The sequence below is a fragment of the Pinus tabuliformis genome, chromosome Q, assembly GCF_031772625.1.
Source record: "Pinus tabuliformis cultivar Carrire ecotype Pingquan chromosome Q, CPIR1, whole genome shotgun sequence".
Classification (NCBI taxonomy): domain Eukaryota; kingdom Viridiplantae; phylum Streptophyta; class Pinopsida; order Pinales; family Pinaceae; genus Pinus; species Pinus tabuliformis.
Window position 1 is genome coordinate 330,621,307 of NC_142296.1, and position 15,665 is coordinate 330,636,971.

General features: G+C 39.4%; 1 protein-coding gene across 1 annotated transcript in view; it reads left to right on the forward strand.

Annotated features, from left to right (window-relative positions):
- Positions 1 to 1,834: 1,834 nt before the first annotated feature.
- Positions 1,835 to 15,665, forward strand: part of TRE1 (trehalase 1) — a 218,148-nt gene continuing 204,317 nt past the window's right edge. The window contains exon 1 of the mRNA XM_089384393.1: positions 1,835 to 2,701. Within this exon, the coding sequence (XP_089240519.1) occupies positions 2,091 to 2,701 (611 nt within the window). The 5' untranslated portion in view covers positions 1,835 to 2,090. The remainder of the gene's footprint in view (positions 2,702 to 15,665) is intronic.

The window sequence follows — 15,665 nt, forward strand, 5'->3', positions numbered from 1 at the left end:
CCAATTGGAGTTGTATTCACGTAAAGGCATTGTAGGGAAGACCCACTTCTCATTATGGGTTCCACGGGAGGCTTTCTTAGGCGCTCAACTTTCTAGCACTATGGAAAGTGTAAACATGTACTATGGGAATTGTGAGCAACTCGTAGTTCCATTTGTTAGCATGACTTACTAATCAAGGATTTTTCTAAAGAAATGGAGGCATGAGGGAAACATTTGACAATAGTTGAGAGTAATTCGGGCTCTGAGGTGGAGGTTCTAATGAGCATCGTTCTAATTTTATTTATTTTATATAGATAAAATTGATTAGTGTCCATTAAACAAAAATATTTAAATTAATTTTATAAAATGTGATATTGACTAACAAATTTGATGTCTTCTTTTTTTTTTTTAAATGGGAGGGGCTAGTTCCCTTTTGACCTTATCATCATGGGCCCTCTTTTTTTTTTTCCATATATTACATATATTGTACAAATACATGTCAGCAAGCTGACAGTCAACACATCATATCGAAATTGGATCGAAACAATCACCATCATATACGCTGCAGAACGCGCAGCCTTGCAGGAATCGAACGCGATCCGCGGGGGTGCAACCAAGTCGCCCACACCGCTGCATCATGCACATCACGTGCAAATTTGATGTCTTCTTACTAAGCTCTTAAATATTTTTTTGGAGTTGTGCAAATAACAAGTACTCTAGAGTGAATTAGTTATCATATATTAATTCTTTTTTAATTAATATTATTAATAATATGGATATCTCTTCTTCCATACAATAAACATGGTAGTCTCAGCGAAAACTCAAGCTAATCACAATAATAATTATAATAATACATTATTATTTAGTTAATTTTTATAATATTTTAATTTTAATAATGAATAATAATAGTAAAATTAGATTATAATTTAGTTAATTTTTATAACATTTTAATTTTAATAATGTATAATTTAGTTAATTTTTATAATTTTTTAATTTTAATAATGCAATATATGTTGGGCCTGGAGTATGCCCTAAAACTGTTTCTGCTTGGCTAAGAGCTCTTTTTCCTCCAACGACCAAAGACTAAAGACCAAAGACTAAAGACCAAAGACCAGGAGGCGACCAAAGACTAAAGACCAAAGACCAGGAGGCATCTCGCCGGAGTGAAACTTGCCCCCCTTATAGAGCACCAACCAGTTATTCCAAGAGGTGTGGTTTTCCTTAAATAACAGTGATGAGCAAGCCTAAGTTCTCAGATAACAACAAAAAATAATTGTCCTCATTGTTAATTTGACAACTAAATTATGATAAATTTTCATCGTATAAAAATAAATAAATGATACAAAATATATAATAAATAAATACTAAAATATCAATCATTTTTTTTCAACTAAATAATTGATATAATTATTATAACCTCATAAATTTGAAATCATTTTAGTCAAAACTACATAAATGACACCAAGATCAAAATATAACTTCAAAGAAAGTTCCACGAAATGAAATGAAATTTCTTTCTTTCTCCTTTCTCAATGACACCAAGATCAAAGTATAACTACAAAGAAAGTTCAACGAAATGAAATTTTAATAGAAGGTAAGGTGTGTGATTAAACTGCTAAAATTCTCACCTCACAATCGTTCTCCGCTCTGCCAACATTTTTGTCAAAGTCAACTATGTTGGCCGGCGGAATCAAAATAACGCCAAATTAAAAAAGGCAACATAGAGACAACATGATATTGTCGTTCTTGTCGTCATCGTCCAACCAAATTGATCGTTGATCTCAAATCAAAGTTAAAAAAAACCATTAGAACCGGACCCGAATCCTTCGCAAGGTTGAGACTGTCAAGTGTCAACTACAAACAGCACGCCGAATTGCGTCTTGCTTTTGTTGCTTCTGGATGCCATTCCACGTTTCCTTACCGTTGTGTGAAAGCTTCAATTCCAGGGCGTCCCACCCAACCATCATCGATACCGTCACATTGACAACAGCTCTTGCTTTTTCACAGAATTCCCCACATGCCTATATGTAGAGCAAAGCCGGTTCAGAATGTCCATGGACTGGATTGCTCTGAGCTATTACATGTAATAATATCAATATCCCTCTGAAACAATGGAAGCCCATAACGAGAAGAAGTCTACCAATTTGGCCCATAAGTTCACCATTAATAAACTCATCTTCTTTACTCCGTGTGTGTTGTTATTGTTGCGGGTGGCAGCCGGAGAAAAGTGCATGAAAAGTGGCCCCGTGGTGCCATCTTCGGCCTTGCTGTCATTTCTGGAACAAGTCCAGCAATCTGCACTCGCCACCTTCGGTTCATCTAATTTCGACCCCAAGCACTATGTCGATTTGCCTCTTCGCTTCAATCTTTCCGAAACCCAACGGGCTTTTCAACGCCTGCCAAGCGCCAACACTCTGTCGGCAGATCGTTTCAACGGTTTTCTCAATGAGTACTTCGGCGCGGTGGGAAGCGATTTGGTAAGCAATGTCCCGCCAGATTTTAAGGCAGAGGCAGAGGGATTTTTGCCCGGAGTCGTGAACGAGGAGGTTCGTAAATGGGCTTTGGAGGTGCACTCACTGTGGAAAGTATTGAGCAGGAAAGTGGCCAAGAGCGTTGCAGAAAGGCCTGATGAACATACACTCCTTCCTTTACCCGACGGCGTGGTTATTCCAGGCTCACGTTTCAGAGAAGTTTATTACTGGGACAGTTACTGGATAATCAGGTATCTCTCAGTGTTCATCTTTCTTCCACCACTAAGCAATCAAAGCCTAAAATATATCACCAGCCTTGGTTAGACTCAAGGTCATGAAAAACAACTCTAAGTGGAATTAAATAAATTAGACTCAGTCACCAAGATTTGCCTATTTGAAATTGCGAGATAGTTTTTCATATAGATTGTGTATGGCTGTATCATACAATCTATAAATGGGTGTAAATATAGATGTACAATTCAGTATTTGCATGATGGGTTTTTCTTTTGAGCTTAAGAATTTCAGGGCTCAAATACAACTCTTATGTTTATTAGTCGCCCACAGTAGCATTGGATTTAGAGGTTCACTGGCCATTATCTGTTCCTAATTATCGAAGACCAGGAACATGCAGTAGGAAGAATGGGTATGGCAAGGGTCCAAATGTATCCACAACATTGAGATAGTTTGCATGAGCATTCTTATCTAGATTGTAGATTCCAGATTCCATGCATTCAACCTGCAATCAAGATAATCCCAGGTAGTTTGCATAGAAAACTGTAGAAAATGGAGAAAGATTAGGAAACCGTTTCTAAAAAATGACAACAAAATTTAAAAAATAAAATCTATTAGCAACTATTAAATTCATAATTCCTTTTATACTGGATGTTATAACTCAAAATCATCCCTCTGTAATGAAAAATCAGACCACATGCAACACACAACGGGATTTCTTTAATAACTAAAATTCAAAATCAAACCGGTAGCATATTTTGTACATACGTTATAATCGTCTTTGAACGCAGCTTTTGGGCGTAGAATCTGAACACAGTTTGTGGACATATAGATCATTCTTAGTTCACATCAAACGATCAACTAGCACACAGCTCAAGCCTCAGCACCTGATCAGATTACTGCTATAGAGAATCAGAGTCTAGCAACTTAAGGTTAGGTGCTATAACTTAAATCTACCTTCTATAATGCAAAATGAGACCCCTGCAACACATAATCAGACTTTTTCTAGTAAACTTATAGGCAAAAATCAGACCTCTGTAACCGTTTTTTAAGGTAGTATTATTTTATTTTATTTTTCTCACTTAACTTTATGATAGAGAACGAAAAGAAAAAAATGCTAGAGATGCCTGTGGTTTCTGGCAGTTTCTGGATTTTCAGTGGTTAGTAAACATTTTGTAGAAACTGCTGGAAACTGCGGAGCCGCAGTTTCTGGCATTATAGAACTGTTTCCAGATTTTTGGGGGTTGGAAGTGTTTCAAATTCTGAAAATAAGTTTCTGATTTGTTGGAAATGGTTTTTGGGATACATAGATTGGCTAATTAAAAAATTTCAATCATCACTGCATATTCATTTACACTTTTGTTCATAGTGGTTTAGTTGACTTGGGTACTCTCCAAATCTCCCTTTCCAAAAGAATCTAACAAAACTGCTTAAAAGTGGGGAGTGAATGGTAAAAGGCTATTAGCACCTGCTTTCGAATGTACTTAAAAGAGGACAAAGCCTGTCCATATGAACCTTGCTTCATGGTATGCATTCTATCCTTCGGTCCTTGTTTATTCCATGCCAAATCATGCACACAGGAGCGAGTACAATAGAATACATGTCCGTTTCAAGGATTGCATTTATATTAAACTATAAACATGATAGTCCAGCAAGACTCGAGAGTGATGTGTGAACAATATTGCGAACTCAGCTGGCACATAGGGACTTCTAAGAATGTGCAATCAATATATGTATTAACCTACAAAATAAAACTTCGCAATGAAGTAAATATAACAGGGGCATTATTGAAACAAACAGTTTATCTGATTAAGGACGGACAATTGATTTTTCTGCCTGTTTTGCGGCCACAATCTGTAACCAGAGTGGAGGACGTGATGGAGAGCACTATCCTTCGGTCCTTGTTTATTCCATGCCAAATCATGCACACAGGAGCAAGTACAATAGCATACATGTCCGTTTCAAGGATTGCATTTATATTAAACTATAAACATGATAGTCCAGCAAGACTCGAGAGCGATGTGTGAACAATATTGCGAACTCAGCTGGCACATAGGGACTTCTAAGAATGTGAAATCAATATATGTATTAACCTACAAAATAAAACTTCGCAATGAAGTAAATATAACAGGGGCATTATTGAAACAAACAGTTTATCTGATTAAGGTCGGACAATTGATTTTTCTTCCTGTTTTGGGGCCACAATCCGTAACCAGAGTCGAGGACGTGATGGAGAGCACTATCTGGCTGATTGTACCGGGACATGTGTACATGGGCAGGGCATGGTTACATGTACGAATGCACAAGAAAAGACATTTTCTGGTAAAACAGTAGGGATAACTTGCATGGGTACAACAACAGGTATGGACGCACAAGAAAAGGTACATGTAGTTAAATCACTAGGAGAGAGGCTGTTTGACTACTAGTCATATAGTTAATGGGCAATTTTTTGACTCAATTGGGTGAGCCATTTGTACGGTAGGGTTGCTAGGGCACATTGGAGTTGAAGAGCTTTTTTTTTCTAGGGGCCGTGTTTGAGGTTTTGTTCAGGGTTGGGAAAATGCATATTGAAGGTGAACTAATTCCAGGGGGTGTTCTCCTTTAGAGTACATCGTCCTTAACCATTTTGATAGTGATGCTTCCTTGTGAGTAGTGGTTAGATCTGTGAATGCTAAGTTTATGGGAGATGTGTTTCTAGTTTGAACAAGTGCAAGGAGGATTGCCTCCTCTTCTCTCAATGGTGAATGTTGTCACCATGGAAGAGGAGTTAGTTGTGGGTTTAAGCTTTGGCATGAAGATAATGGGTGTATACAGGGATGGGGTAGTGGAGCCTTTAAAAGGAGCATCCCCTTTGTAGGTGGATCTGGATGTTGTTCCATAGTTCAACAACCCTCTCTAGTGATTGTGTGTGTAGAGGATGTGAAGGCTATGGAGAACACTCTGATTCAGCATGATAGATGCAGCCTAACATAGAACTGTAGGCTGAGGGGTTTCATGCAGAACTTCCCTTGCACCTTTAGTACAGAATGGTACCATATTGGTTATGGATCTAGATAATTTCAATTTTCTCATCGTAGACAACATGGAATACTTTGAGGGTACTTGGAAATTGGAGGAACAATCCGGTTTTTTTCATCAAAAGTTGGATGAAGCATTAAAACTGTGGGTGCCTTCTGAACTGGAAAGCTACAGGGAGGTCCATGAATTCTTATTGGGGCTTGGGATCAAAATATGTTGGTTTGCTGTTGACCTCTGATGTCATAGCCCATAATATCTTGTAGTTTGGTACTGGGAAAACTGTGGGTTCTTCTGCATATGTTCAGTCTTGGAGTGTGAATTTCAACTCTCATGATTGCAGTCAACCCCACTATTTGCTTTGGTTGGAATTTTTAGCCTCACCTGCAAACATGTGTCCCTTTGTTGGTTTGTTTTCTCCATAGTTTAGTAAGGTTCTCATCCCTGATAGTTGACACAACTCCTTCCATGTGAATTTGAGGGTATGTGTGGAGGTGGATTTAATACAAAAGCTTTCCCCCTTCATCTTTATGTGCACCATTGATGGGGTTCCCTAGTTGAAGGTGCAGTACCTTAATTTACTGAATCTGTGCTCTTCATGCAAGGGATAGGATCACCGTATTCAAGATTTCTCGCTTTGTAGGCCCAATTTGGGGAAGATGGGTGAGGGATGTTTTGTGCAGCTGTGATTTCTCAAGGTTATGACAACAGGTGGTACCTCGTTGGCTTTGGGGTAGGGTGTTGGGGGCCATAGTCCCAGTTGGTTGCAGAGTAGTTGGTACTCCCTCTGATGGATTTGGGAGCAATTAGCATTCTATTTGGTTGTTCAAGCATAGTTCGCACTTCATTTAAGTATATTCCTAGTGGACAGGTGTTTCAACCTTCCCCTTGGGTTAGTAGTTCTTCCTTGGTAGTTGGGCAATCTCTTAGTTTACCATATATGTGCTCTCCATGGTAGGGATGGGATCACCTTATTCAAGATTTCTTACTTCATACACCCAAGTTAGGGAAGGAAAGTGAGGGATGTTTTATGTACCCTTGATTTCTCAACGCATGACAATAGGTGCCTCGGTGGATTTGGGGTAGGGTGATGGGTGGCTTTGGGGTAGGGTGATGGGTGGCTTTGGGGTAGGGTGATGGGTGCCATAGTCCATTGTTGATAGTTAGTTCAAGAGTAGTTGGCACTTCATCTAATGGCTCAAGAGTAGTTAGCGTTCTGTTTAGTGGTTCAGGCACAGTTGGTACTTCATTTATGTAGATTCATAGTGGACTACCGTTTCAACCTGCCCCTTGGGTTAGCAGTTCTTCCTTGGTGGTTGGGCAGTCTTGGCAAAACTTTGACCCTTTGATCAAAGAAGAGTTTGTGTGCCTAGTATTGAGCAGTATGGAGATAGAGGATTGGTGGCAGTTTAAGTTAACGAGCAAAGGGAAGTTTCTTCCCCTACTCCTGTGGACAATTTAGAGGGAGACTTAAGCCCCAAGCCACGAGTGAAATCATATAGGGATGCACTCCTTAGGTATGTGTACGTGAACCTTGGAGGGGTTTGTGATAGACAAACCAATTTAGTAGTGTAGGGCTCCATCTTCCTTTAAAAATAAACTCTCTTTACTCTCTTAGAATGTGTGGGGGCTGATGGTCCTACTCCAAAGTAAATAGTTTGTGGTGTTTTATAGAGGTTTTGATTGGATGTGATCTTCTTATAGGAGGTTAAATCAACTACCTTTGGGCTTTCAAATTAGATGAATTGTTGGAATGGCACCTTTTGGGATTCGGATCATTGTTATGAGAGTAGGGGTGTTTTGATCTCTCCATATTCCTATATGTAGAACGTTGTGGTGGCTGATGTATTGGACCCTGCGAATAGTTGCGTTTGGATCATGTTGATGGTCCTATACTGTTTGATAGGTTTTCGTGTCATCTACTCCCAACCTTAGTTGACATAGTGCTCAAATTTAGGACTAGATAGCTTCTAATTGTGGATTGGATTTTTGGGGGTAATTTTATGGCTGAAGGGGAGGGTGATCGTGGTGGTGGTGTAGGTTCTATCATTAGTGGAGTTGAGAGGTAAGAGGTCTAGATGCAAATATGCTCTTCAAGTGTTTAACCCCAATTGGAAATAAATGGGATTTGATTATGGCAGGTGGTTTACTTGGGCTATGCTACCGCTCAAACTAGCAGGGATCCTAAAGGGAATCCTAAAGGGGCAACTGCTAGAGCCTAGGACAAGGGCAGGAATGGAGACTTAGCCCACTATCACCTCAGCCAAGGCTCCCTACTTTTTACGGACTTTCACCGATGGGAGGAGACCCGGTATGAGGACTCACTTACAAATAATATATCAATGCAATGGATAAGAAGTGATTCCAATCACCATTTCCAAGGAGAAACTCAAAATTAGGGTTTGCTTGCTTTGTAAGCAAGGTGTAGGGTTTTTCTAGGAAAGGTTGATGAGGATTTGAGGGTTAGGTTTAGGGAGTATGTCATGCAATGGAGCTTCCTATTCCTCAAAATCCTTATGGAACTTGGATTCCTAAGTGATCCTTGAAAAGTTAGCTTTGATAGGAAATGGGACCACACAGGACCAAATGGACCTCAGGTTAGGTCAAGGGGGGGAGGGTTTAGCAACCAATGATGAGCTTGACCTAATCAGGGAAGAGAAGGGGATCAAAGAAAAAAATTTCAATGAAAGGTGGCACAATGATCCCTATGAGGTAACTAGCTTAAGGAAAACCAAGGGCAAGAATTGGTCTTTGAGCTAGGGCTTGCGATATCTCAAGATCCCATCATCGAAATATCATGAAATTTGGAGGGCTTCTTGAGGACACACCAGCGCAGTTGTGGACCAAAAACCGAGGTATTTGGATGACCAAATTGTGAGATACTCGATGCCTTAGGTGACCTATGGGGCTACACCTAGAAAGAAGAGGAGAAGGTGAAGAAAAATAAGTTTTAGGGTGATCACCTATGGTAGACCAGTGCCTAATCCTTTGGGGAGATTGGAGTCAAGAATGATTATGAGTTCGAATTTGATTTTCTTAGTAAAGGAGGCCTTAAAGGTAGCTTCACTTAGCACTAGGGCAAAGGAGAGCAGCTTCAAAGACTTTATACTTCGTTTTGAAAGATGGCATATCAAGATAAATTTCAACCATGAAATATCCCTAGAAATGTTCACTCATCATACATGGCCCATACATGAAGCATAACTATCTAGAAACAAAATTTCCACATTTTCGCAACAATAGATGCAACAAATTAGCCTAGAATAGCGAAATTCCAGCAACAATATATGTGACAAAAATAGAGCAAAGAATAGAATTAAAATTGCACTTAAATGTATTAGAGTATATCCAACCATAAAAAAATTGCCAAACAAGAAGCTCCAAGACAAGAGAAAATGATCCAAACATCAAAATTCATTCCATGCTCCAAAATTTCGTCCACCAAGAAGGATAGTGAAGTTCTCTAAAGAGATACAAGTCCAACCAAGTGATGATGCTAAAATGAATTCACATCACTTGTATTTATACACTTCTAATGAGTTTGATTTATCTAATTAGGCCTACATTAGCCCCTACAATAAAATAATGTGCAAAATAACTAACTTTTGGTGACAAGCCCACCAAACTAGCTCATAAACAAAAGAATAAGCCTCTCAAGAGGTTGAATAATGAATAGTGCATGTTTTTGGGCCTTGGAGGAGGCCTAATGGAGTCCATATGTTCCATAATGTGTAGTTGAACTCCCAAAAGTAGTGGACAAGGAGTTGGCCCCTTGTTCTCCACATACTAAACTTGTTGTGCTTCAAATGACATGTGGGGGCACACAAGTGTTCTCATGGGTCTCCAAACAAACCGAAGATGGATCTAACACCTGTAGATCACCTACAAGGGCTAGGATGGAGGCATAGGTGATGCCAGATCATTGTGAAAGTTCTGGATCATCTGCCAAGTGTATGGTGCAACTTTGGGGCCAATTGGGCATGATGGATCAGGTGCATCTTCCTCGTCCAATAAGTGAACCACGAGCAATCTCTGAATGGTTGTGGGGATCCATGGAGTGTTGTTTGTTGCTGTGGAGGCCCATGGCTCTCTACACACACCTTACATGTGTTAATGTAGCCCTCTGGGGTCAGGACCTCGTATAGGGAGACCAAACCCAAATGGAAACCACCTACAATCCTGCATAAGATCTAATGCATCCCCGTGCCTTCTAGCACACCAAGTCATTAAAGAAATCAAGTAAAAGAGTTTATAAACCATGGATAACAAGTGAGCACTTCATAATGGCATGCCCTTCCATAGTGGGCTTTGGCATGTGCTAATGTCTCCCAACTCCAAATAGGGTTAACCAAGCATCCTATTAGGTGGTTTCTACCTCTAAAGGGAGTGGTATGGCCGTGGTACCTCCTTCAAATGGTCGTGGCATGTGGCATAATGATGGAATGGGGTAGGGAATGAAAGGGGACAACCTAGATCACATGCCATGGTACAAGAGTAGTTAATAGAAGGGAAGCTAGTAAAATAATGTGTAGGAGGGAGCAATCATGGTGCATGAGTTACCCCGGCCTTGATTTTTCCACCCTTCTTCATATGCTTTTTGCCTTTTGTTAACTACTCGGGGCTCTAGGTAATGAGAACATGATGCGTAAAGTATAGCAGTGGATACCCTGTTATAAGGTGGGGCAGTTCATCGCCCATCGGGGGTTGGGACAATCATGGGTTCTTGAATGATGATAAAGGAGGCTCATCAAGGGCCATGTAGGAAGTAGGGTGATGGCCATGGAATGGGGTAGAGCTCATGTCATGGCTTTTGCCCACATGTTAAATGCTTTTGTCCTGACCATCTTTTGCATTTTGTGGTACAATTTCCTGTTGAATGTGGCCAATTATGCTTTTTCTTTTTCTTTTAGCTGCATCAACCTCCGAGCATCATTCCAGGCCCGACCCAAGATGTGGGGCAAGGGGAGGGGGTGGTTGACCCTATGTGGACCCAGTGGAGGAATGTGGACCCAGGTGGGAGGAGAGATGATTGGGGGTGTAATGAGTGGAAGGGGAGTAATGTGAATCGGGGAGCGGGACCACGCAACCAAAATTAGGGTTTCCCATGTAGTACCATCCCTAAAACCAATAGGTCAGTAAAAGAGATCCCACGGGACTAGGGTGCAAGGTTAACATCCCAAAAGAGACCTAGGGGACAAGAGCACAGACCTAGACCACTCTTTCCGCCGAATCCCCCCATTAATCCATGCTTAAGGTTTCCATGATAAATAAACCATAATACTCAATTACCAAATAACAAGGCATACCTTTAGGTTTGGGAGGCCCACCTTCAAACATACGATCATGATAGATGGGTGAGGGACCACATGGCTAGCTCAGGTTGTGGATAAATGGGACATCAAGCTAGTTGGTGGTTGCCAGAGTCTGTTGGCTGCCGATTGAGGACCATCATGGAGATTTTTTTTCCTAGGGATATCACCCACAAAATGGTGGGTAATAGGCCAACTTTAGATAAGGATGGGACAAGGTGTAGGCTAGGTTGGATTAGGTATATAGGGAGGACATATTATTCTTAGGTAGGCTTCATCTAGTGGATGTGCCGATGGATGTTATGGGGTTTCATGATTCTTCTATTTAGATTGTCATTATAGTGGGTAATTCAGTGGATTCAACACCTAATTTTTTAAAGTTAAATATTTCTCACTTGAAGTTAGTGGATTTCCAGGCCCTTGTTCAAAGAGTTTAGAATCTTTCTCTAGGGTCGATGGGCGAGTAGGGATGATTTATTTCATGGGAGGCTTTTGTATGCCATATTGTGAAATCATGTAGGGGTGGGAAAGACGATGGTCGGTAAAGGGAGGAAGGGTTTGCATGAGGCTTGTTGTGGACTTTAAGAGGTACACCTTTTTCTTGAAGAGGATCTTTATTATGTTGCCCTTTAGGAGGATGTGGTTCTTGGATGTATGTTGTATACTTTGTAGGTTCCCAAAGAAAAAGGGGTGTCAAGGAACATGGGGGCTAGTGGTTTGTGGGTAGTGCCTTCAAAATTTTTGTTGGCTCTATTTTTTGTTTGTTTTGTGCTTTTTACCCCAAATTTAAACTAATTTTGGTTAAGGAATTAAGGTTGTAGTCTAATTCGGGTTAAGGGATTGGGGCTTTGGACATTGTAGAATACTTATACTATGTATTGTGAACATGTTAATACAATGAAAAAGACAAATGTGTGGCTCTCAAGTTGGCTAGTTTTCTCAATTTAGGGTTTCTAAGATAAATTTTGTATATTGTGTGTCCCATTGCTATTCTTAAGTTTTTAGATTCTGTTACTATTGCTTTCTTTGCACAAGTGTAACAAACTCTTCAAGTGGTACCAGAGCAAGGTTATTAGCCTTAGGGAAACCTTTGTTGCTAGTGTTTAGCTCATTTTGTGAAGAGCAAAGGTATCTTGGGGCTATGATAAACCTGTGCTTGAGTGGTAGCTTTGTGTAGTGAATCTCATGTAAAGAAAATGGAAAGAAATTCAGGAATATAAATAGAGTAGTTTAATAGCGAGAGCTTCGAGTTATGGAAAATAAAGATGGAAGATCTTTTTGTAGATAGAGAACAATGGTTTGTTGTGGATCCAAGTACAAAACCTACTAGTATGTCAAAAGAAATTGGGAATAGATGGAAAGAAGGGATGACTTTGCCTCTCATATTCGTTGTTGCCAATTGTCTCTAGAGAAAACACTGCAAAGAAAATATGGGAAAAACTAAGGAACTTGGATCAATCAAAGTCCCCCAGTAAATAAGTTGTTTCTTTGAAAGAAGTTATATCATCTTAGGATGAAAGATGGTGGCTCCAGGACACAACATATAAATGCCTTGAACACTCTGGGAAGTCAATTTTTCTTTGTTGATATTAAGATGGAGGAAGAATATAAGTGTATTCCCTTGTTATGTTCTCCACCAAACTCTTGGGACTATCCAATTGTAGCAATTGGTATCATCACTCAATTTGCATTAAAGCTTGAGAATGTAGTTGCATCCTTGTTATTAGAGGAGGAATTGATGATAAAGTTTATGGAGGGTGTGGCCAAGAATAATTTATCTGTAATAGATTGGTCTGAAGAGAGAAAAAAATAACTCCTTAGGGGATAGATCTAGATCTAGAGGTAGAAATGTTGGAAATATGGCAAAGCTAGGCGTTATAAGAAATATTGCATATCTAAGAATGTTGATAATAGTAAGGGATTTGATGATGTTCCTTCCATAGAAAGGAAAACATCCATAGAAGAAGGAGGTGATATTTACTTTGCATCTAGAAGTACAGATGCAGATCATGATGTATGGTTGGTTGACTTGAGTGCTTCATTTCATATGATTTTTAATAGGGAGTGAGTTTGTGAATATGAAAAGTACAATGGAGATGATGTTTTCCTAGGAGATGACTGGATAGCCAAAATCATAGGATGTGGAAGGTTCAAGTAGTTGCTCAAATATGGAAGGATTAGAATGCTCCTTGGGGTTCTATACATTATAGAGATGACTATAATCTTGATATTTGTAAGTAAGATGGGTGATGTAGGTGTGCATACTGTATTTGAGGACACATGCAAGATGGTTCAAGGAGAAATGGTGTTGATGAGGGGAGTTTGGATTTAAAATCTATACATGTTGGGAAACACTTTTAACAATGGATATAAATGTTGTATTGTTCCTAAGGATAGTAGTGAAGAAGACAAGACCCATACCATCCTTTAAGAGAAGACCATGCTATGGCATCAAATATTGGGACATATTAGAGAGAAGGGCCTTCGAGCATTAAATGGTTAAGGTATGGTTGAAGGCATGCTTGATGGCTCATTAGATTTTAATTTTTGTGAACATTGAAAATAATGTAAATTTGTTCCATCACTAGGTGAATTTATGTACTATGTTTTATTCATAGATGAACACGTTGTTCACTAATGCATTGACTTTTGTATCGATTAGCAATTCATTGCCCCCTTAGATTTTTCTTCACCAGTCTATTGCCAAGGGTGTCTCTTGGCCCCATATATGTATGTCTTGATAGTGGATGCCTTAGGCTATTTGTTGGAGGCTACTCATCTTTAGGGGCAAGTGAAGGGTATCTTGTTCAATGATGACTTTGAGATGGTCAATAATAATTTTGTTGATGATTCCCTTCTGTCAATTAATGCCGAGAGAAGTTTGGTTAATGGTGCTCATGCCATCTTAGAATCATTCTGCTTAGCAAACGGTGCTATGGTTAGTGACCACAACACTAATTTTTGGCTGGTAGGGTCGGACTCTCCTCCTGATTGGATTCCCTTGTCTTGAACTTATATTTGGCCCTGGTTAATTAATAAGTATTTGGATACTCCCTTGGGCATGGGTCTTTCGATAGTATACATGTGGGATTGGTGTTTTCAACTATCACAGAGGAAACTTCATGTTTGGCATCATAAGGACCTCCCATTTGTTTGGAAGTTTTTTGTGGTTGGATGAATCCTGTAGGCCTGGCACATAATTGTGTTTCATATTGCTTAGCAGGGTTCGGTTTTGGTGGCTAGCTCAGATCTTGCAAATTTACTTGTGGTCAAAGTATGATGGAGAGAGAAGTCTTCCTTGGTTTCCTGGGATGTGTGCACTATTCCCATTGTTGCCGGGGGCGGGGGGGGGGGGGGGTTGGTTTGATTAATGTTGCCACTTAGGGCTCTATTTTTGCCAGTGTTGCACTAATCACGATTATATCGTAAAATCGCGGTTTTTTGAAACTGGCGATATTATTGCGCGATAAATACATGGTTTTTTTTGTTTTTTTTTTTTATATTTCGGCGATCTTTATGAAAAAATCGTGGGAATTTTTATTTTATTTTTTAATTTCTATTTTTAATTTTTAATTTTTTTCAATGAGGAGGAGGAGGTGACACAAGCTACCCCTGTCACCAGTAGAGGACATGGTCTACCTCTTGTAGCTCCTAGTTCTTCAGTGTCTAGAGCACAGCAGAGTCCATTGCCAACTCCATCGACATCTACATCTAGAGGGGCAGAGGAAATCAGTAGTATTAGACTTTAGTTATTTGGTTCATTTCATTGTATATGACATTATGACTCATGATATGAGATACATTATTATATTTTTTGTTGATATTTTGAGGCTGACTTGGGACTCAGGAGTCAGGACTTACTATTCAGGACATGATTCATTGTTATGTGTGATGTAACACTAGAAATGATATTACACATCTTATATATTAGTTCTTTTATCATATTTATGTGTCAATGTATTTATTTTATGTTGTAGATGCTTTAGATATTAAAAAAATTGAAAAAAGATGAATATTTTTGTATATTACGATTTTTTCCCCTTGCCGATAATATCCCAATAACGATTAGTGAAACATTGACTTTTGCTGCCAAATGTGTGGTGAGGTGTTTAAAGGTTGATGCTTTGTGGTATCTTTTAACATAGGATGATGTTAGCATAACATATGGGTAGTTTGCAGGGGGATTTTAAGATTGCCATTGTTTGATATAATCTCTTCCCCCTATTACGACAAAATCTAGCAAGCCTAGTGCAAAGCCCCATTAGGCAACCTAGGTCTTATGACAACAAACAGATTAGTCGCCACTATCACCTCAATGACCTCTCTCCTACTATTTTGTGGTTGGATGTTATCCCCACAAGGGAGGCTTCCCTGGCAAGACTTAGAGGTTAGATGACTAGGGTTCCAAGCCAAATGACAGTGTAAGGATCTTGCAAATAAATAAACTAGAAAAGTTTTCAACAAAGGAGGGTTCAAAGGTGATAAGAGCCTAATCGTTATGGGAGAAGATGTTAACAAAACCTATGAAGGCCAAGATAAGAGTTACAAATGTTCAAGTATACTTTCCACTAGCCCCAATAGACTACAAAAGGGTTGTTATAAACTAGGGTTTTTATGATATGCAGATATACAAAATGCAAAAGCATATAACAACTAGGAA